Source organism: Saccostrea cucullata, unplaced genomic scaffold (assembly GCF_032062105.1).
Source record: "Saccostrea cucullata isolate Sc308-1 unplaced genomic scaffold, CSIRO_AGI_Scuc_v1 ctg8725, whole genome shotgun sequence".
Lineage (NCBI taxonomy): Eukaryota > Metazoa > Mollusca > Bivalvia > Ostreida > Ostreidae > Saccostrea > Saccostrea cuccullata.
This window is the reverse complement of record NW_026932006.1, coordinates 18,218-42,920: the sequence shown is the minus strand read 5'-3', so window position 1 is coordinate 42,920 and position 24,703 is coordinate 18,218. Positions and strand designations below refer to the sequence as shown.

General features: G+C 33.6%; 1 protein-coding gene and 1 long non-coding RNA gene across 7 annotated transcripts in view; one reads left to right on the top strand and one right to left on the bottom strand.

Moving 5' to 3' along the window:
• The first annotated feature begins 4,354 nt into the window (after nucleotides 1–4,354).
• LOC134234247 (bifunctional arginine demethylase and lysyl-hydroxylase psr-1-like) overlaps nucleotides 4,355–24,703 on the top strand; it is a 38,415-nt gene continuing 18,066 nt past the window's right edge. For 2 of the 6 annotated variants that reach the window (XM_062716297.1, XM_062716295.1), the window contains exons 1-6: nucleotides 4,363–4,971; nucleotides 19,015–19,644; nucleotides 21,416–21,494; nucleotides 23,264–23,405; nucleotides 23,875–23,987; nucleotides 24,317–24,419. In XM_062716297.1, coding sequence (XP_062572281.1) covers nucleotides 4,814–4,971; nucleotides 19,015–19,644; nucleotides 21,416–21,494; nucleotides 23,264–23,405; nucleotides 23,875–23,987; nucleotides 24,317–24,419 — 1,225 coding nt within the window. In that variant the 5' untranslated portion in view covers nucleotides 4,363–4,813. The other 4 variants (XM_062716299.1, XM_062716300.1, XM_062716301.1 and 1 more) reach the window with 4 other exon arrangements.
• LOC134234251 (uncharacterized) lies at nucleotides 14,367–17,500 on the bottom strand. The gene is made up of 5 exons (XR_009985143.1): nucleotides 16,687–17,500; nucleotides 16,457–16,579; nucleotides 16,041–16,154; nucleotides 15,706–15,797; nucleotides 14,367–14,434 (listed from the first exon to the last, which is right to left on the bottom strand). It is a non-coding gene; the product is annotated as an uncharacterized LOC134234251 (long non-coding RNA).

Sequence of the window (24,703 nt, the reverse complement as noted above, 5' to 3'; positions counted from 1 at the left end):
TTCATTGATTTGCACATGTAATATTGCATTTCTTTCAATTTAGCTCTTAATTCAACTACATGACTTTCATTGATAAATTCATGAAGGATTAATATTTTAATTCTTTTTGGCTTTTTCACTGAAAACTAAAACTTTATCACAATGGCATTGTATATTTATCGTTTACATAATCTATTTACTATTGAATATATTTAATTTTTCAGTCTCTTGATTAACATTTATAAACAAACATTTCTCATTTTATTTATGAATAAAACCCGATTTTATCTTTCTGTATTTTTTTTTTTTTTGGTTATTATTTTTTTTACTGTCTTCTGTACTTTAAATTCACAGTATCACATTGCCAGCATCTGATAGTAAGACACAGCTGGATATATAGTAAAGGAACTCTGTTTCTAGAGTATCGCAGACAATAAGATAAGAATCACAGACATGTTAAGTGACCTTTACTGTATTTAAAGCTTGCTGTGATGCAGATCTAAATTGTGGAAGACAGTGGTTCTTTTATTGTTTGCACAAGAAGTAATGGCATTTACATAAAAATATTTTATCAACTGGTACAGCTCATTTCTTCCCTTTCAGATTAATATTTGATTTACTTCGACTATCTTAACTAGGTGTTTCTTGCTTTGTTTACAAACATAAGTAGTGTTCTATATATAAACACTTCATCACTAGTTATCGCAGGAAAATTGCACTGGTCATTAGCATACTGGATCAGCGCAAGGATTAGTTTATTTATATACCACTAACACGTCAGTCTTGTAAAAATAACCTTGTTTGTACTATATTTAATTGTGTAAATTTTCTTTCAAAATCTATTTTCAAATTACTTAAAATAAGTTGAAATAGTTGAAGATACCATCGTCGGAAACCCACGGCTGATTACGCTTCGTTCCTCTCTCTGGTTAATTGTTATACAGTTTAAATATCTAACCAATCAGATAAGGCGAAACAGAAAAGCAGCCCCAAAACCTCCTTTAACGCTGCCAATGGAGAAAATTTTATGTATCCGATTAATAAATCGTCCGATTACGGCATATTAACCATCAATGTCGGGGTTTAGGTTAACTAGTTTTGTAGAAAAACATCTCCCAGACAGAGTGCTTGCAAAATCATAATAGGTAACACTGTAATTACTTTGGAAATCTGTCTCGAAGCGAGGAACCCCCCGTTTGTTTACAACTTTTGTTTCTTACCTTGTGTATTTTTATTATACCGAATAGGGTCATTCTTTAAACGTGAGAAAAAGTACAATCTGCTTGCATATAACGACATTTTGATGTGTTTGACGGGGAAATTTTATATTTTCGAGGTATTATACACTCTTACATTTTTTTCATTGAAAAAAGGGGGGGGTTTATTATCCATACTTCAGGTGCCTGTGATACTTTTCCCTACTGTTCTGTAGTGATTGGAATCGGGATCGGCATCGGATCACCTTGCCAGCAGGTGTAAACTTCCAGGTGTCTGAAATGAGTTATCTCTCTTACTTCAGTTTGGAGACCGTGGTCGTTTTTCTTTTCAAACCAGGAAAACACGTGTGCACGTATTGAATAAGGTTACGTTCATATAAAGTTTTAAACAATTAAGCTTAACATGTACCTGATTTACATGTATATATATATATTTTTTTTGGGGGGTGGGGTTGGGATGTGGATCGATTACCTTCTCCTACCCCAAATAAGAAAAAAATACATGTATTAAGACTTTTATAAGAGATTTCCCCCGTGTTCCAATACAAGAAGAATGTTCTTTTTACAACAATAAGATAATTTCTGTATATATGTGGCCAGTCTCTAAATGTGAAAATGATTTTCTTTTTAGACATCTACAAGATGTTTTTATGACAGAGTCAGAAAAGTTGCGGAGAGTTTTCAAATTTTACAAAATATGTAAAATTTCATCAAATATGAAAAGCTACATGTTATTGAAATGAATAGCAGATATATTTGTATAATATTTTATTACTGAGTCAGTTTTTCTAGTGAAGTAAAATGTAAAGATTTCCTCCATTTCAGGAAGCCTTTAGAGCTACAGGCCCACAGCCAGCAATCCTTTGTCTAGTCCTAATATTTATAAAAGATGTCGTGGAAAGGCTTCAACAGTTAGCTGACCTTGAACACTGTGTCAAGGTCAAAAGAGCAGGGCGCTATCTTAGAATGTGGAAAGCTCAGCATACAGCTAGAATTAAGTTTAAATGCTCCTTCGGTGCTAGACTTTCCTTCATCGATCTCCATGATGGACCCAGCACAACAGATAGAGGCCTTAATTCCAGAGAGAAGGGTGGAAGGGGTGGATGAGGGAGGATTCTATGTGAACCAGACAACAAAGTTATCAGTGGAGTCCCCAGTGATATTTGTGAAGAGATCAGAGATGGAAGACAAAGTCCTGACGGCTCATGAAATCTACAGGAATCTGTGTCGACATAAAAGCTTGGACTGGATTTTCATGCAGACAGACAGACAACAGCACCTCAGGTATGTATGCTGGTTAGTTGTACATGTACATGTAGGTCTTCACAGTTCTCATAAGACAATATAAAAATAAACATTACTCCTTCAGTTGAATTTCAATATTTCAAACATTAATATCTCATACACATTCCAATTAAGATAACAGTTTGACTGTCAGTTCGATCAGGTAAAGATTTATATACTGAATCAAGTTACTTAAAAATCATTTGTCATTAAGGGACTTGAGGTAGTAGAAATAATTAAAGCATACATTTCAAACATGCAAAATCATGATACACATTAAGTAACTGCAATGATGATGTTAGGACACTCCCCTTCACCCCCCCCTCCCCCACCTCACCCCCTGCCAAAAAAAACCCAGCTATTTAGATTTTTTTTTAGTTTTGAACCTACAGACTTTCTGAAAATCCTGATTAATAAATGGAAATACATGTATACCAAAAGTTAAGTGTATATTTTAACATATTAAATCCCCTAATATTTTTCATTTTCTAATATTTTTCATTTTCAAAGATATCCATTAAGATTATTGCTCATAAATCTTATTCTTAATGTAGAAAAACCTCTCAAAATGTGGTTTTATGAGATTTAAACCTTTATTTGGCTTTAATTTATCTGTCAAAATTATTTACAAATGACATACACTCTAGCTTATACAAATAAAAAAATCCTTCTTATATTATTTTTTACTATTTGTTCATTTGCCAATTTCCTGTAATTCATAACCGTGTGTATCCAATTTCAGGACAATTTAACAAACAACATTTTACAATGACATACTGGCAAATACTTTAAATAGAACTTTTATTGCCTTAAAGAGTAGACTGAAAAGTGTTCAACCATTAATTCATTAGAAATAATTGACAACAGTACATTTAAAGGCATGCAACTAGTTTTAAAAAAAATCAGAGATTTCATTACAGTCAGTGTCAACATTGAGATGAACAGGCAAATACATTTTAGTTGTTATTCATGGTGAAAACTTTTTGATTATTTTTTCCGTTTTTTTTTAAAGAGAAGTACGCATTACGTAGATAACATTTATATCTGCAATGTTTACACAATACCTGGTGAGATTTGGTATGTGGTGTGTAAATTTTTAAAATGTGCAATGCATGTTCGTAAAGTAAATTATCAGTTATAATCAAAATAATGAGAACCCAAGATTTGAGTTGGGTTTTTTTTTCACCTGCAGGTTTTTGCTGTGTTAATTCTGATTAAAGGAATGGCTTTATACATAGTTGGGACATGACAGATGGATTGCTAGTGAATCTTGTCTTTGAAGTCATATGAAAACATTCACAGGTAAATGAATTATTTAATTCAATTTCCTTTTCAATTTCTTTTGATCAAGAAATGTACAATGTTTATATTTCCTATGATACATGTATATTTCAGTTAATAAGCTAGTGTCTGTAGTCAAAAATAATCACAGATCATAAAATTTGACATTGAATTCAGTTTATGGAATTATACACCTTTTTAAATAGATTCCTTTTAGGCCTAGCATACATTTTTGCATTGTGAATTAGTATTTTAAAATTCTATTGTGGTTGCTACAACTGCAGTTGTCAAATTTTTGACTTGAAGTTTGTACTTAATTGTAAAATAAAGACTTTATCTTAATTAGTCCTTCTACACATGTATGTTTTGAATTTTAATTTCTCAATATTGGGAAAGGAAGTAAAATTATGTTTAAATTTCTGTGAACTCGATCTTATCTCATCCCTGCATTATGATGTCATACATGTAGGATCAATATTATGTTCTCCATTTAAAATATGTGGACCTTTTATTAAGAGTTCATCTTTTAAGGTATAGATAATTAATATGTTTATAATTTGAAGATTTTTTTAAAGTACATGTAATGTATTGATAAAAGTAGCGACTATCTGAGTTGGACCATACTGTAGACTAATTAGGTCAATTAATGTCTCAGCATTTTTATCAGCTCTGTATTTTCAGACTGAAGAGAAAAAATTCCCTATTAAAATTGTCCAGAACATGATATTTTGATAACCTAGCTTGCAATCCCTATGATCACATTAATAACAAGATGCTGATTATCTTCAAGAGACAATTAAAACTGGGCTAAATGAAGATAAATATGTATAGTCAGCCAGAAAGATCCACAGGTTCCAGAATCAATATCTGCATGGACTTGACACATGATTGGCGATAAATACCAACCATTTTCTCTATCAATTTGTCTGCATTATTTAGCAATTTCATGTAATCAACAAGCATTATAATTCTCGGTGATCAGTCTGTTGTTTTTCCCAGATTTTTTACAAAACCTCATGGCCCTGACTTAAGTATCGGAGGAAATTAACGACATGCCATTTGCACCGACATTAAAGCTGCGGTCCACAGGATCTCGGACTTCTGCTCGCAACCGATTGTTGTCCAGTCCTACAAGTGGTCCGTCATTGACATGTCCTAGTTATACCGCGCGGAGAACAAGTGACCCCGGAGTTTTCTACTACAGTGATGAGTAAGTACTAGACTGAGTGCTCTCCCATTCCTTTCTCACTCTTCTTTTCTTTCTCTCTTTCCCCCTCTCTCTATCTTTCACAATTTGTCTCTCTTTTTTCTCTCTTTTTCGTTTCTCTCTCCTTTACTCTCCTCTCTCTCTCTCTCTCTCTCTCTCTCTCTCTCTCCCTTCTCTCTTTTCCACAATCTGTCCCTCTCTCTCTAGACTCCTACTTTCTCCTTTTCCTCTCTTTCGTTCTCTCTCCTCCCTCTCTTTTACTCTCTCTTTTACTCTCTCTTGCTCTTTCTCTTTTACTCTCTCTCTCTCTCTCTCTCTCTCTCTCTAATAATTCTTTGTTAGTTTCCTTGATTTAGGGGCAAGGGGAATAACTTATGTAAAATTATTGCTTTGTACAGTGATCGACTATGAAAATATTTCTATAATAAAAAGAAAACTTAGGAAGAAAGAAAAAATTCAATTACAGTACATTTACTAAACAAGTACTTGTTTGATCATTTTAATGATTTTTGAACCCCCACAAACACTCAAGTAATCAAGGATCTTTTTAGCTTGTTAGATTTTATGATCATTAAAGGGAGATAATCAGAAAATTATTGTTATTTGGAAAAACCATTTTGAACAAGAACATTTACTGCATTTTATTTTTGAATTAATTAATATGCTAGGGGGTGGATAGCAGACAGTTTAATTAAACAAATGATGCTATTAAACTTCAAAGGGGATGCATTCTCAAAATATGAATGACTAAAGAAAAAGAAAGATGTAATACACCAAAAATATACATCAAGAACAAGAAAAAATGATGTTAATGTGTATAAATACTTTATTAATGAATCTTCAAATTGATTACATATGTAAGAAAGGGGTGTGTATGCCTCAAAAACTTGTGTTCATTCTTGAAATGAAAAGTAAAATTGTGTATGCTGAGAAGTAACACGTAACAAACCTTAACAGCATTAAGAGTTGTTTGCAGATCTTTTTCAATTCAGTTTTCCACACAGTTGATTATATTGAGAGAATTCTCAGTTAGACCCTTATCAGATGCACAGTGCGCACGTTTTTATCAAAGCATCTTTTGACAAAAAATTGATCATACTAATTATTTTAATTATAGTTATAAAGACGAGATGTGTTTTACAAAAATTTTCCATAGCACTATAAGTACTGAACTTGTGTGCATTGTGTGCATTTTTAACATGCACACCCCCTCCTACCTATCTAGTAATTAAATTTGTTTCACCTGCTTGCTTGCCAAAGATTTATAATTAAGGTAGAAGATTAACTTTGTATCTGGTGCATTAATGGTTACCGTTAGAAAGAGTTTGGTGTTGCCCCATTGTGTAATGAGCGGCTGAAACCTAAATCGTCTTCAAAGTGAACTTTCTCACCTTTCATGACAAGTGGCCTTTTGTTGGACATCGTAATGGGAAAATGAGAGGTTTCATTTCTTCAAACCAATCTATCAATCTAATTTGACGGTCCATGCTTGGTTACACATGGATTTTAGAATCCAATTGAAGAATTGCTCGATAGAAAAGAATTTTTTACTCGTTTTTAAAAAAATAATTATCCTTATAGATTCACCAATATCTTTCATCATTTTAAGTTTCTAAATTGAATTTTGTATGGCATAAACAAAATAAAAATATATTATTGTTAAATGTATAATTATGTGACTATATTTACATGTATATATATCATGTATATGATAATTATAGTTGCACCTTGAAGAATCGAATAAGGTTTTAACATTACGAAGATGTTTATTTTTGTCAGTCAGCATGAACAAACAGTACTGGACTACTGGTACATGTACCATGTAATTTGAGACCAGTGGCGGATTTAAGGGGGGCGCACCCGGCGCGCATCCCCCCCTAAAATTGTCAAAGTTAGCATAAAACATAGCTTTGTCAAGAAAATGTTTAAAATGTCTACTCGGTAGACCTCATTTTTTACCCTAAAAAAACCTCTAGAATCTGTGAGCTTCCACTGGGGGCCTCAAGGCGGCCCCCAGACCCCCTGTCTAAATCTTGCACCCCCCCTAACTTCAATTCCTGGATCCGCCCCTGGAGACAGGGTGAAATAGTACAATATGACAAGTAAAATAATACATTAAGTAATAAGTAATGATGTAAACATCAGAGTGACCATGTACTTTTGAGCTCTACTCAGGTCAGAGACCAGAAGAGCTTATGCTATAGTAAGGTGTCTGTCGTCCATCCATTCGTCAAGTTGTCTGTCTGTCTGTACACAATTTTTCAAAATGCTACTCCTCTTATGCCCTGTTCACATGGAGAGTTTAATTTGAATTAAACGAAATTAAAGTTTACTGCAAATTAGCTTCACTTACCATTCACACGGAGAATTTAATGCGAATTAGTTTAATTCGAATGAATTTACTGCACATTTAATTACTTCACATTATCTCTGTGTGAACGCTAAGCGAAGCTAATTCAAATTAAATTTTGGGGCATGGGTAATGGCAAAATATTAAGATAAATGCGTCATGTCAGTGGTCAGCTTTAAGTCCATGTGCTATTTTTGAGTGAAAAACTAAGAAAAAAGTGTTAATCACTAAAATGTGTGTACAGACACTGCGACATTTTCAACTCGATCTTGTTTTAAAAAAAATCTGATTTTAAATTTAACCTTCATGAGACCCCAAATTTCTTACCTGCAGCTTTTTGGCCAACAGTTTAAATTTCTGTGTTTGAAATCCCATAAAACCATTAAAAGAACATGAAATGAATGCAACTACTTCAAAAGTTGGTTTTTATATTCGTCATTAAGTAATAAAATTTTCCTTTACAAAGTTGTGCAGAATTTCTTCATTTTTTAACTACTGAACAGACATTGGCAATACTTAGATATAAAGTTAAAGCATGCATGAATCTTTTTTGTCAAAGGTGTGCTTAAAAGGGGGTAAAATTTATGTTAGAAATTTATCTTCATAAAGTCAAAAGCTTATGTAAATTTTCCCTAAATTGACAATTTATTGTCATACAAATTTGAAATCTATTTAAAATTGGATTTATCAGGCATAAAATCTGCTTTTGCTGTCTTAAATATTTGTAAACAGCTTGACACAATGGACTCAAATTTTTACTTGCAGCATATTTCCCAAAATTTAGCACAATCATGGGCAAATGAATTTATAATGATGGGTACACATTTGGTTTTTATGTGACAAAACATTTCACAGACTAAAAGATTTTAATGAATGATAAAATGGACAGAGAAGATGAATTTTTAGCACATAATTCTCAAAATGAACAATAAACTTGACTTTCTATATATACATTTATTTGAAGAAAAGGATATCTTTAAGTAGATGATTTACTGATAAAATTGTTGAAATTTAACTCCCTTGAAAATGCAATACTACAATGCAAATAAAGCACATGTTTAAAATTCAACAAATTGTAAGAAAATAAGAAAGAATCTCTTAGTATTATCTTTTTTTCAAGCAATAGATCCTTCTTTAAGCTACTTTGGTATGCAGGAGGACTTTTAAAATTGCATGTTTAAGAGCTATGTTCAGTGAAAACATTTTTTTGCGTTTAACTAAATAATCCGTTCTGTAAAATACTAAACTTGGGTCATGTTTCTTAAATACAACAGAGGGTCCTTTTTTTTCTCGCTCGCATGATAAAATGTATCGTTTCGGAATTGATTGATGCGTTTTGTTTGATAATTTCACAGAGAACGATCACATTAGGGGAATTCATTGGAAGGTTAAGAGGCCAGCACTGAGAACTCTGGATTTACCTGTCTCAAAAAAGGTAGCCCAGGTAAAACTGCGTTAATTTCCCCTCCGTAAATTATTTATACACCTAGCCATTGTCTACCTGGTCAACATGTGATTATATATGGATTACTTAATTTATTTCTGGATGTTTAACACTGACCACTCTATTTAATGCTGTATGAATAAAATTTAGCAAGGTAAGAGCTAAATATATTGGAGTAAGAAATTTATACTTCAAAATTCCAACCAATATAATCTCTTGGACGATATTTTCATAGGCACTTAGACCTGAGAAAATGTTTCAACGAGAGGATTAACATTTATTTTCTGTGCATTTAATTCTTTGTGGACCATATTTACGGTGATCGAGGAATCAGTATTATTTGGACTAAAGGCCTCTCTGGTAGCAAACTGTCAGTGTTAAAGGGGGGCTTTGTTTTCTTTCATAGCTAGCACACATTAAAAAATCAATGACTTGATCACACATTCAGAGATAGGGAGGAACTTTAAGGTGTCTTGTGTTTACAAACATTCAGCTCTGGATTGGTGCATTCCTTAATCAATATATTTTCTGCATTAAGCAGGTAAGGTCAATTTTTAAAAGTTATTTTTTTTTCATTATGTGGACTGATAATGTTAAATTTCCATAAAAAAAATCTGTTTTTAAAATTATGGAAATTAGTCATTATTTGCAATGATAACATAAAATTGTCAATATATTGGAGTTAAATTGATTTTAATGTGAAGTAAAAGTAGAAAATTGAGTATTGAGGGTCATGAATTTCACTAAATTATCAATAGGCTATTTAAATTCGATTACTCGGGGTACACATTATGAATCCTATCTTCCTCTTAAAGTCGCTCTCTTTTGTTTTCCCTGAGTTATTCTCTCTCTCTCTCTCTATTTGATCTCCCCATTCTCTCTCTCTCTCTCTTTGTCTCTCTTCTCCCTCTTTCTACCTCTAAAAATGAGAATTTCAAATATAACTGTGTGTATTACTGCATGAGGTTCAGATTTAAGTGGGATATCACCCTTGATGGATTTAATCCCACTAATTACGTGGGTCATTCATTATAACTGTGCTCGGAACACTGAACACAACAAAAAATTCAATTACTTCAGGTCATCTTATGTCAAATACAGCAAAGCTAGTGGACATTTAAAGTCAAATCTAAGGCCGGCCTGAGTCTTGACCACATGTCGTTTACGAGTATTCCAAACAAATCCACAGCATATAAACGGTATAATTTTACGATCAAGCCCTTGATACAAACATAGAGGGATTTCATTCTTTGACTTTTAAGGAAATTTTTGCGCCATGCAGAGTTATTCTAATTATCAATCCATCATTTACTTTGAAGTTTGACATCTAAAGGAAAATATAGAGGACTATATGTGTCATTGGTGGGTATCATTTTCATAGCTTTAAATCATATTTCTACAGATTTGTCAGCACTGCATGGAGACTGTAAAATTCAACAGATAACTGATCTAAGAGGATAAATAGATAGATTCAATTAGCTCAGTGAGAATATGCATAAGAAATTCATTTTTCTTGAAAGATAAAACTCGGATATAGAATATTTTGTTGACTGGTCAAGAGCTGCATGGTGCTGGGAAGGAGGGCAGAGGCCCGGGCTGACCATTAGGACATTTAAGAAAACAAGATATATGTTTGTAATATACTGATGCCCCTGTATTGTAGCTATTATATACTGATGCCCCTGTATTGTAGCTAATGTCAAGGTCAAAAGATAAAAAGTTGTTTGTTGGTATTCAAAGGAAGGTCTTGTCATATAGAATACACCTGTGAAATATGAAAGCACTGTAGTGCTAACTATTCAAAGTAAAAGTTTTTTTATAAGTGGGTTAAGGTCAAAATTATTTATACCCTTTGAAAGGTCTTGTCACAATTAATGAATACACATGTAAAGTATGAAATCCCTGACCCTAAGCTTTACTGTTCAAAAGTTATGGCCAAGGTTAAAGTGTGGTAATTTTTTTAAAGTGGCTCAACTCAAAGGTCAAGGTCAATAGGTCAAATTTGGTGGTACCCAAAGAAAGGTCTTGTCACAAGGAATACACCTTTGAAATATGAATGTCATATCGGCTGCTCACTATAAAGTAATAGGGGCGAGGTTAAAGTTATGGAAAAGCAGTCAAACAAACAAACAGTTTAATGGACGGGACAAAAATCTTCCTAAACGGAGGCATATTTTACAATAGAGTCCACCACCAACTACCCCGTATTTGCCCTGTAAATTACATTTCAATCTAAAGAAGGTTTTAGATTCACACCTCTGATTTTATATTTGAAATAATTTAGCTGATAAAAGGTTCACTGAAAAATATTCAGAATTTGCATTTTTGATTTATCAGTATGATAAGAGAAGTACATGCCTGCATGTATTTTAAGGGTTAATGCATGCATCCAGGGAGAGAAAAAAATCTGAAATAAAATGATATCTGATTAAATTTATAAAAAATTCAACCAAAATAAAATCAATAGATGTGTAAGCTTCTAATATCTCCTAAATTGATTATGCTTAAAAAAAAAAAAAAAAAAATAGATTGTTTATAACCCTTCATTATCTGTGAATTAAGATTCAGAGTGTTGTGGTGATAAAAGGTAAATTTTAAATATGATTCCTGAAATCAAAGTTTTATAATATTCTCAACTGAACTTAACATACTGCAATCTTTTTAAAGTATTTTAAGCAATATTATGTTCTGAAATATCTTTTTTCTGATCTGTTTTCAGAATATCTAAAAAAAAAAAAAAAAATTACCGGGTATGTATCAGAAATTTTTATATTATGAAAGCAAATTATATTCTTGTAATTTTTTTACGGAATTAAGCATTAAGGAATTATCAATACATTCCTATGGAATCTTGTACAAATTAATGCCCAGTGGACTTATTATCCTCTCTCAATTTTTTTGTAGTACGGGAACTGTGAAAGTAGTGATTAATGCTGAATAACAAATTCTTGCGAAAAATATATTCTACAAGTTTGAGGAACATGTCTTACTCCTAATTATATTTCATATTCTCTATAAACGTCATTTATTTTTCTTCAAATACAACTTCTTTTTGACAATGTTCAATCTATAAAGCTATTGTGATTGCAAATAAATTTTGGTCTTTGTTAATTTTGGCCCCCAGCTGTTCATGCAGTCATAATCTTTATATATCTATAAATGTATTAAGTCTCGATCTGTATGAAAACAAATAAACATGTTGAGGATTTTTGAAAAGAGAGATTTAATATATCAGCCTAACATATGTTACACATTGTAGTTTTCCAATCAATAAATATTCTTTGCTATGTATATAATTATGATCTACATGAGCTAAATTTGCTAGGAGAATACAGACTGTACACAATATATTACAAGTCAGTGAATCCATTACTAATAAGATGATAATTAAACTGGACATTTCATTATTCCTCACACCACATGTCATTGTGGCAGCCCACTTGACCAAGATTTACAGTGACCAGTCAGGCCGGGGCTATCTGTGTGTGTCCACGCACAATACATGTAAACATCTCTAAAACATTAATTTTGCTCTTCCACACCAATCATATATGGTAGCATTGGACCTTATACAGACTTTTAAAAAAATATGTGAATAAACTTGAAATTGAAAGGTGGTTTTAAATTTACAATATTTTAGAAGTTCTAACTTAGAGAAAGGTATATTTTGCTAGCCAATTTATTGCTTTTGATAAGTATGTATTAATTATGCTTTTTTTTTTTTCATTGAAAAAAATCTTGTATACTTTGAATTCTCTCACCCCATACCCCCCCCCCCCCCAAGCTGCAGATCTGTAGCTCTCCGAAAAAATATGTATTGATAGACCGGAGAGCTACAGTGCCACCCATTGAAAAAACTGTATATTTATTGCGCACAAAAAAGTGCGCTCGGTTTTCGATTTATTTCTCCATGTTCCTAAACTGTAATCTTAAAATATTACTAACCGTGTATTCCTAACATATTCTTTGACTCTTTACACAACAAAACATTTGTCATAATTGTTGTTAATAGTCCTCCTGACCCTGATATTGTAATCATCGAACATTTCGCTTATTTATGCTGCCATTTTGGTTTCAAAGATAATTCGGTCCAATATGCTTCGTTCAGATGTCAACTACGAGAGTACTTGATAGAGGAGAGAGAATTTTTTTTAAATCTTCCTTTTTTTGCAATTGAGGTAAGAATTTGGAAGAAATAATCAAGAACCGAGCGCACTTTTTTGTGCGCAATAAATGGACAGTTTTTTCAATGGGTGGCACTGAAGCTCACCGGTCTATCAGTATATATATTTTTTCGGAGAGCTACAGATCTGCAGCTACCCCCCCCCCCCCCCCTTCACTGTACTAGTAATAAATGTATTAAGTCAAACCAAATAATTGTCTTAATTGCTGATTTTTTAAAGCTGATGGGGGACCCTCCCAATAAACTACCCTTAACCCACTGGGGACCTAGCTCAGAAGACTTCATGCAAACCCCCCCTCACCAATAAAACAAAAGTTGGATCCTCAAATTCTTCCAAATAAAAACTGACTAGTAATGCAAAATCCAAGCGAAGAGCCCGTTTGTTATGTACTACTTCAGTGGAACAGTGATAGCTGGTGGTCCTATAAGGGATATAATGCTTTTAAAAAAAATCAATTAAGATTCACTATAAGCCTTGTATTGTTATCTTCTAAACCGATGTGTCACGTTTCCCGGGGATGATAGATTTTGATGTATTTCTAGGGATTAAGCTAAGCGTATTGTAGTGAGTTTATGTACAAGCTTGTATTACATTTATTTATGTGTATTTTTTAAAGAAATATATATGTGTCACTGGCATTTTTCCCCATGAAAAAAAATTTTTTAAAATACTTTTCTGTTTTAAGTATGATGCTTCTTTTTTTGTGTGTAAGTTCTTCTGTGGAGTTAATTTCAACAAAATATTTGCTCTTTTGAAAATAAATTATTATCTTGCAAATCATGCAAAGATAAAGTTTGTACAAATAGAAAGTTACAGATTTTTCAATCAGTTACTGTATTAACATGTAAGAAGATGGGCGCATTTGGCGGGTGATCTGCAGGAATCATTTGTACGAAACAATTACACAGCCAATTGTGCCTAACGTTAATTTAACGTGAAAATAACATTAATTTAACGTTAAATATTTAACGTTAAATTAACGTCAATCGAGCTTATACATGAATTTAACGTTAAAAAATTAACGTTTAATTAACGTTATTTTCATGTTAAATTAACGTTAAGCGTTAAATTAACGTTAATTTGTTCACACTTATTTAACGTTAAAATGCATAAAAATTGTGTGCATATTTTTGGAATTTTCCTTCCTGTTCTTGCATCATAGCAGAAGCTTAACTGATACAACATATAATCATAATTATTTCTCTAAAGGTACACCAGAAGCTCATTAATTTTGCACTTTTCCTTGTAGCACTGCAGAAAGATAGGCTTGCATGTTGACTTCATCCCTAGTGTCACTTTCTTTTCAATTTGAATATATCCAAAAGAATAAAGGGACCCATCAGCTCTTTCAACAAAATCTCTCATATTCTAAGCATTGCCTCAGATTTCAAATTTTCTGAAGAAAAGAGAAAAACACCAATTCATCCATTAATACTTTTAATCAGGCATATTCAATACAATGCTACAAATCTTCTTTCTTTTTCCAATCTGAAAAAGAAGAGAGGCAAACACATATATTATAATAATTATATGAAAATAGAATACTTCAGCAATACATTAACAACTCAAGTTTGTCTAAAATATAATGAATGAAACAAGAGGCCCATTGGCCACATCCCTCACCTGAGCACATGGGCTAGCTAAAAACCCAGATCAGTTAAGTATTGAGAAGCTTACTTTATACTTATCGGGGTAGGGGGATTTGAATTTTCTATTACTTGAAAATGTCACTATTACAATACAGCATACATATATTATTTTGCCATACTTGAAAAGAACTAGAAGATTTTTAAAGATTTCTCCAACACATTACCTGATCTCCCATTGTGACCCCTCCCTAACCCCAAATCCCCGGGGCATTATTTGAATAAATTTAAATTTTTTACTACTTGCAGATCATGTCAATTTGACAAAACATTTTTTTTCTGTTCTGGAGAAAATTTTTTTTTCTATGTATTCTCATGCAAGTCTGTGATCCATCATTGTGGCCACACCTTAACCCCGGGGGTCATGACAAATTGAATCTACATTTAGAACCTATGGATGCTTCCACATCAGATCATGAGATTAATCATTCCTGTCCTAATGGTTATGAAGAAGATTTTTAAAAGGTTTTTCCTATGCATTCCTATAGGGGGTCATGATTTGATCAAACTTGAATCTACACTACATGAGCATGCTCCCATATAAATATGATGAATTAAGATTTTTTAAGAATTTCCCTATATATTTCTATGTAAAGCTTTGGTCGGCCATTTTGGCCCCGCCCTACCCCTGGGGGTCATGATTTGAATAAACTTGAATCTACACTACCTGAGGATGTTTCCCCATAAGTTTCATCTTTCCTGGCACAGTGGTTCTTGAGAAGAAGATTTTTAAAATATGCCACTAAATTTTCACTAATTCCCAATTATCTCCCCTTGGATAAGGGCGTGGCCCTTCATTTGAACAAACTTGAATCTCCTTTACCAAAGGATACTTTATGGCAAGTTTGGTTGAAATTGGCCCAGCGGTTCTTGAGAAGAAGTCGAAAATGTGAAAAGTTTACAGACAGACAGACGCTGGACAAAATGTGATCAGAACAGCTCACCTGAGCCTTCGGCTCAGGTGAGCTAAAACTATATACTTCCATATATATTACTATACAGAGAGACTGGCAAACAGACATTGTGTTTCCAGTATACTTTCAAAAAAATTTAGGGGTGACATATTAAATAGGTTTAAATATTTTATATGTGTTCAGAATAAATGCACTTTACCTGGTATTTTGAAGATTGCTTAAGGTGATGAAATATATTCACTTTCTTGTGATAATCATGTTCATGTCAGCAACACTTTATACTGAGTTAACCTACAATTATAAAAAAAAATAATTAAAAATCATTTATTTGAAATGTACTATCTTCAACATATATGATATTCATAGATAGAAACCAAATTTTATGTGCAGTTTCTGATTCAAAGCAAACTTTCAGTACAGTGAAAGCAACTTGGCTTTAAATTTGTCTCTTTAGCATAAACTCTAGATCAAGTTATAAAATTTTTCTAAATGAAAATTATGAATACACTATGTATGTACTATTTCATAAATAACCTTTATTCCTGCATGGTTATCCTGAAAAAACATCAATTCAAGGAGGCACCAAGGAATGGTATATAGAGTCTGTAGTCTGCTCTTTTCTCCATGTCTTGCATACAAGTATCTTTCCTGTAATATGCAGTAAAAGAAAAAACCAACAAATTTGTTAGCCCTGGAATTCTTACAAAAGATACCTTCTGTTTTATAGTCATTTCTCTACGGGCGATAGTTTATCACCTGTAAGATTTAATAGATTTTTAATGCTTATAAAATATTTCTGAACAAAATATTGACAAGTGTCAAGTAGTGACAAGTACTTAACTCAATTAATAACTGGTATTTTAAAAAATCAGTTGGGGTGTGTGAATGTAAATTTCACTGTCATCAAATTTACTGTGGGAATTGTTTACATTTTGTTCCACTTTCAATACCTGTTTTGTGGTCCACTGGTATTATAATTTAGGCAGCTGGGTTCTTCCGAGTCTCGACGACAAAGTCCGATTTGATCCATTTCAGAAGTGCGAGTCAGACTCAGATGTGATACCGAGTTCCAGCTGTTTAAAATACAATAAAAATAAATATCAAATCGGGCTTTTTTTTCTCTCGATAATGATGAAACCAATTAAGATGAACTGTTAAAATCAGGGAAAACATCGCTCACATTGCATGTTTAACTTCAACTTCGAGATGGTTATTGTTAACTTGTACACGATTTCTACTTTCTACTTTCACTTTCTCCGTATAGTACGTAGGGCGGCAGTACAGCTGTACCGGTAGGCTTCAGTGTTCAAAAAAATTTAACAAACTGAACAATAAATAGACGTAATAAAAATAGTTATGCTGATATACAAATATACAACATAGCAGAGATCTGGCACGTCGTTCACAGCCTAGGCCTACTACACACTAACCTGCAAGGACTGTTGAGTAATTATGCGTTATGTTGCTGTACATAAAGTTCAAACATTTAGGGACCTCTGAAATTATGAAACTCTCAAAAACGTAATATTACAAAGACTACAAAAAACTTACTTTTAACAGAGACTTGATAAATCCTTCTTCACTGTGTTTTCAATTTCTGTTACAGCTGATGACGTCAAACATGACGTACAGTTTCGTCCGATAAAAACAAAACCGATCCTGATAAAAGCTACGGACCATTTTTAGCCGGAAAAAATCCAAATCCAAGTTGACATTTTGAAAGATAGACATAGAGCTTATAATCTAAGTCTAGAAAATTTACTTTTTTAAGAATGTATGAAAAAAAAATGGATGAGGTGAAGAGGGTGCTAACAGTTAGAGCACCCCCCTTTCCCAAACACACACCTGTAACACAACCTTACACAAACACATACACACACTTGTGTCGGAAATACTTTTTGAATCTATATGGTATAATATTAACTCAACTGTTATCTTTATATATTGGGGTTAAAAATTTATTTCCGACACAAGTGCCAACACCCCCCCTCCCCAACCGCCAACCCCGGCGGTTTAGAGTATCCACATATGGACATCTTATTAATTAATTAATTGTCACTAAAGTGATTGGCAAGTATTGTTTAAAGTTAGGTCTAAAATTTGAATAATAAAATTAATCTCGTGTTATTCTAATTAACATGAAATTAACATTACAGAATTAACGTTAAATTCACATTAACATGAAATTAACATTAAATAATTAACGTTAATCTAATGTTAATATTGTGGTTCTAGTTTTTTAAGACCGAACCCAACTTAACTTAAAATTTTAATGTTAATTTAATGTTAAAAATTAACATGAAATTAATGTTAAGTTAAATTAAACTTAAAAATTAACATGAAATTAATGTTAAGTCAAATTAACATTAAAAATTAACGTTAAATTAATGTTAATATTTTTAACGTTAACTTAACACGAAAGTAACATTAAACTAACAACAAGCTAACGTTAATATAATGTTAATTGAGATTAACATTAAATTAACGTTAGGCACAATTGGCTGTATATGGTTTAAATGTCCATGATTTGGTTGGCTGAACATACCTGGTCAGATTTTACAAACACGTCCATGGGTTTTTTTTTTTTCATTTAGTTTGAAAGATATTGTGAAATTGTAACATTTATGTCCGATTTTTTCTACGGGGTACTATAACATAGTAATATTTCACAAAAAATAAAACCTAAAATATATTTAATGCATAGATGCATGATACATGTATACATGTACATTATAAAATAGAATATTATAATTGATTTCGCTTGAGAACCAAACTGAACCAAAATTTATCTAATTCAAAATTTTAATACATCAGTACATAAAACGAAACTGACAAAATAAATGGTTGCTTGCCCGAATAAAAAAAAATTAACGCCCCATGCCAGGCTCGAACCAAAAACTTTTCGCTTCGAGTGCATTGACCAGGTAGCTTAACTTTCTGAGCTGTCAACGCTACACATAAACATATGTCTTTAAAAGGACAAAGACGCACCACATTGACACATTTGGATTTTTTGGGGAAAAGTTCATTTTTCGTGGTCTCTGGGTCTTCTCTCCATTTTTTAAAAAAGTGTAATCGTTTCTTTGAATTAAAATACATGGTCACACAAATAACTTTTCAAAATAATGGAGAGAAGACCCAGACATAGAAAATTTTTAGAAAAATGTGTTTCAAAATGTACAATTTTGTACCAAATGTCTGATATGGCCAATTTTCAAGTTATTTTTTAGCAATTCAAAGCTCAATTTCGGGAAATTATTTTCCGTTCCTGTTGCACAGGAACCCGATAAATTAAAAAAAATATTAAAATTTCATGTGACATGTCAATAAAATTTTCACTTTTCAATTACGCCCAGGTTCCAGCCGAATGCCAATCAAAAGCGCCCTCGTTCTTTGGTTAAGATTCTTCATGGGTAAAGGATACATTATTACCTTGAGTTTCTTCTTGTGTGATTATTATATATATATATGATCATGTACCTACTTTTTCTGTTTTTAAAATTCACAGATCTTCAACAATGGGATCTAAAAAGAGGCAGATAAAGTCCAATGGAACTGTGACACAGAATGGAAAGAAAGTATCAAACGGATTGAGTGAAAGAAAGAGGAAAAGTGAAGAATCTCCCACAGTCACAAGAACTGTTCAAATAAGTGCTTTCATCTTCATAATCATTGCCTTCATTGTCATGTACAGAACAGACTTTTCATCGATGAATTCATCAGAACAATCATCTAGTCCATCCAAGTCTTCCCAAGATTCAAAAAATTCTCAGAATTCCATGCAGTCCGATTCCACAGGTAAATGGAGACCTGCCACAAAAGAGGCATTAAGGTTGTATGGGTCATCCAAATGTACTGTAGATAGAAGGGATGCTAGTGATTTGACTGTGAAGGAATTCGAGGTTAAATATCGATTTAAAAAACCGGTGATTGTCAGGTTTCCCCGGGGGGCCAGGGATTGGACTAACCCCTGGAAATGGTCCCTACCTAGCCTAAAGCAGGAGTACGGACAGTGGTACGTCCTGTCTGGAAATTCCCGCGATATCGTCCGGAAAGGCGGGAACGGAGATGTCCAGTCATCGTTCTCGGAGTTTGTGGATTCCCTGATGAAAGACAAGGATGAAATTGGAGAACCATTGTATGTATATTTTAAATAATGTTTCAATAATTTTGTATACATGTAGTTATTAATATTCAGACAGAAACAAAACTTCCCTGCACAGAGTACAAAAAGCAGTTACAAGGAATTTGGCTATTTTAATATTAGATCTCTCGACAGAAATTTTAGTTTTTTTTTTACCTGTACTGGTCAGAGACCAGCAGAGCTTATATGCAATAGTGAGGTGTCCGTTGTCTGTCCATCTTTCTGTCTGTATCAGTTTTTAGCTCACCTGAGCCGAAGGCTCAAGTGAGCTTTTCTGATCACATTTTGTCCGTCATCCGTCCGTCTGTCTGTCCGTCCGTCTGTCTGTCTGTCCGTCTGTAAACTTTTCAAATTTTCAACTTCTTCTCAAGAACCACTGGGCCAATTTTGACCAAACTTGGTACAAAGCATCCTTGGGTGAAGGGAAATTTAAATTGTTAAAATTAAGGGACATATCCCCTCGCAAGGGGAGATAATCAAGAAAAGGCAAAAATAGGGTTGGGTCATTAAAAAATCTTCTTCTCAAGAACCACTGGGCCAGTAAAGCTGAATCTTATGTGGAAGCATCTTGGGGTAGTGTAGATTCTAAATTGTTCAAATCATGACCCCCGGGGGAAGGGCGGGGCCACAATGGGGAATCAAATTTTTAGATAGAAATATATAGGAAAAATCTTTGAAAATCTTCTTCTCAAGAACCACTGGGCCAGAAAAGATGAAACTTATGTGGAAGCATCCTGGTATAATGTAGATTCTAAATTGTTCACATCATGACCCCCGGGGGAAGGGCGGGGCCACAATGGGGAATCAAAGTTTTAGATAGAAATATATAGGAAAAATCTTTGAAATCTTCTCAAGAACCACTGGGCCAGAAAAGCTGAAACTTATGTGGAAGCATCCTGGTATAATGTAGATTCTAAATTGTTCAAATCATGACCCCGGGGGGAAGGGCGGGGCCACAATGGGGAATCAAAGTTTTAGATAGAAATATATAGGAAAAATCTTTGAAAATCTTCTTCTCAAGAACCACTGGGCCAGAAAAGCTGAAACTTATGTGGAAGCATCCTGGTATAATGTAGATTCTAAATTATTCAAATAATGACCCCCGGGGCAAGGGCGGGGCCACAATGTGGAATCAAAGTTTTACATAGAAATATATAGGAAAAATCTTTGAAAATCTTCTTCTCAAGAACCACTGGGCCAGAAAAAGTGAAGCTTATGTGGAAGCGTTCTGGGGTAGTGTAAATTCTAAATTGTAGGAATCATGACCCCCAGGGGAAGGGCGGGGCCATGATAGGGAATCAAAGTTTCACATAGAAATATATAGGAAAAATCTTTGAAAATCTTCTTCTCAGGAACCACTGGGCCAAAAAAGCTGAAACATATGTGCCCATGGAAGGATCTTGGGGTAGTGTAGATTTCAAAATGTCTAAATTATGATCAGTGGGGTAGGGTGGGGATGCATTATGTATAACAAGGGGGAAATCTGGTAAAGAACAGAATGGTCAATGCTTCTCAGGTGAGCGATGTGGCCCATGGGCCTCTTGTTTTCAAAACCTACTCCTCCTACAGTTTTGGTCTGATTTGAATGTAACTTGGCACACAAGTAGATTACACAGAGATGCTTAATTCAATAAATACTAAATAATTCAATAAATTCTATTGAGAATTCTTATAGATCACTTTTTATTCAGGAGAACTTTATATTCAAGTAATTATGCAAGAAACTATCATTTTCACATGCATTAATATTTTAATCTCTTTACAGCTACATTTTTGACAGAATGTTCTACAATGACTCCAGCCTGCCAAGAACTTTAAAACCACCCAAGTATTTTGAAATCAAAGTGAGTAGGTATGATGAGTGACAAAAGTCAATGTAAAAAAGACAGTCATTTCTTACTAATGCCCCCCCCCCCCCCCCCACGCACGCCTTTTTAGCACACTTTGACCAAGATGAGCCCATGCAGCATTAGCATCAGCATTTGCATTAAGTTTTAGGAGCAGGTCAATTAGTTTTTGGAGCAGGTCCATTCCCAAGTATCTTTAAGCTCTACCTGGACCAAACATGCATAAATGATGCAGAGATGGACACTATAGTACTACCCAACTTGCTCCGAATGCCCTCTCTCACCTACATTTTCCAGATGAGTGACCAGGTTAAAGTTTTTGGAGCAGGTCCATTCCCAAATAAGTATAAGCCCCACCTAGCTGGAGCAAACTTGCATGGATGTCATGCATCAAAGAATGAACATTTCAAGACTTGCTTCAGATATTATTAAAAACTGACAAAAAAATTTTTTGGATTGATGATTAATTAAAAAAAGGTGGAATTACTTCAGGAAGACCCTTGCATTAAGACCAGTAGGCCATGGAAACAAACTTAAGGTTTATGCTTATTTCGATCAAGATACAGTATCTTATTTTAACTGAACTCAGTGGGTGGAAAAAAAAAGCCTGAGATATGAGGATGTTGGATGTCCAGGGTAAAATACTGAAGGAATAAGTGGTTGGGACTCCCTGTTAACTGTGCATCATATCCAAATGGTACATGCATCCAGAATGTTCAAGATACAAAAGTTTAACTATATGTTTCTTCATGCAGAGAAAATGTAGTTACAGAATGATGTGATTTTATTAATGAAACATATAGAGATGATAAACATAATTCAAAATCAAAAGTCCACAAAACAATACAAAATAGGAGTAGAGCAAACACGGACTTCTAAAACATCAGAGGTGGGATCAGGTGCCATGAGGAGTGAGCATCACCTGCCAACCGGTCACACCCACTCTGTGCTCCTTGTCATGATTTTTTTTTTTCACTATACCCAGGACATCCTCTGAGGGAATATCTTAAAATTTCTCGTCCTTTAGCCGCTTTGTAATATCTTGTACTTGAAAGGAATAAATTCGGTGTCTACCTTGGTAATCCTGTATATAGATCTGAGGTCTTATTTAATCACATTCCCTCGCATGTCTTGAACAATACGGTGTATCTAAATCAGATAATTTGGAGCTTATTATAATTAAGCTGTATAAAGTACCTTGTGTAACACAGATTTGTGTGAACATTATAATTATCTCCTATAATGCTGTCAATCAATCCATGTTTTTCCATTATCATCTGCAAAAGAAATGAGAATTGCTTTATTGATTGGTGCAAAATATAGAAAAAGTGATTTACTGTTAATAAGTAAGCATTCTGTGAAACCAGAGGATCATCAAGTTTCAGCGTATTCATTGATTTTGTTGGCCACCCTTATTCCAATTATTTGTCCACAATTGACATTATTATCCCCCCAAATATTTTTGTCAATATTTCTGAGTGCTTTGAATCTTTGAATAATACTGTGTTAAAGTTTACTTATATAATTGCAGTATTCAAAATTTAATTAGCGCAATCACTGGGCGTAGAGTTATCTTTCTTAATAGAGTGAGAGGGGAGTTAGAGTTATCTTTCTTTGTAGAGCTTAGAAATATCTAAATCATACTTCACAAGCTATATGAGAGTGTCATATAACAAAAATGTGTGTATTACAGCAAAGATCTACATGGACAATACATTGTACTTAATTTACTTATGTAATTAATGACTCTTCATTATAAATTTTAGGATGGGGTGGACGACAGTATTTTCTTTCTGGGGGCGTCCAGTAGCGGAGTGTCGTTCCACAAACACGCCGACGCGTGGAATGGGGTCATATATGGACAGAAGCGGTGGTTCCTCTACCCCTCCACCCACACCCCACCAGGAGGTAAGCCAAGGGAGGCAATTCTATCAATTTCTAAAGCTTTTTTTCAATAAGTGTGATTTAAAGGGAGAAAACTCTGTCCCTGATTTATATTTTCTGTTACAAGCATATTCAAAAGTCATATTCATGTCATTTTAAAAGACTTCTTTCAGGATATAAATGTACAACCTAACTAGAAAGTACTATTGATAATTGCTGATACTTTTAGATAAGAATTTACTGTATTAATTGTTAAAAAAAAAAACAGTATTTTCTACTCATCTGTCGTACAAGCATATGTAAGCCAATGAAAAAAATTTTAAAATGTAAAGTATAGTTTATATTTTAACTTTCAGAAATTTATTACATGTACCTGCAGTGCTGTATTTAATTTTTTTCCAGTAGACTATAAATATATAGTCCTAAATTAAAAGACTTTATCGATCATTGTCCTGTAAATAAGTATTAATTTTAAGACTGTTTCTGATTTCAGGAGTGTACCCGGGTTTTACTCAGATGGAGTGGTATGACAAGATTTACCCCTCCCTGGCGGGGGAGGATCTACCCATGGAGTGTGTGCAGGAGGCGGGGGAAATACTGTACCTGGTAATTTATCTCACAGTCAAACCTCGTTATCTCAAACTCAGTGGGACCGAGTTAAAAATTAGAGAGATAATTATGAAGGTTAAAAGATATTGGGGCTAAAATGAAGAAAAGAATGGGGGACTGCCAAATCACAAAACTGACATAGCCATGATGTTCAAGATATCTGAGTTCAGCTTTATACCTCTTTTAGAGAATTTTATGTGGCACAAAGTTATAGTTTACGGTAATGAAGATTCTTTATGCATTTAGTAATTGAAGTTCCTCTTGAAAAAATTTTCAACCTAATATTCTATCTTATACAGTGTACAGGTATAGTTTGTCTCTTTTAGCCCGAGGGGACCTACCATGGTACAATTAACCTGGGAGACACAGTAGCTATTGGAATTCAGAAGAAGGAAGCTTCCATAGAAACAGAAAAACTCTTCTACAAAGGTTAGTTAATTCCACACAACAGTCACGGTGATTTACATGTACAAATACAGGACCTAGTCAGGAAAAAAAAAACTCTGAAAAGATGAGAATTTAAGAAATGTAAATATGGTTACTCTTGCATGTAACCTGACATCAAGTAAAAATTCCTGCTAATTTATAAGCTTTTTTATTTGATCACCTATTGTATGGCATATCTGTCTGTCTTTCTACATCTGTTAACTTTTCACATTCTGGATCTCTTCTGAACTTAACCAGGCCAACTTTTTACTTGATGCCATGTTATT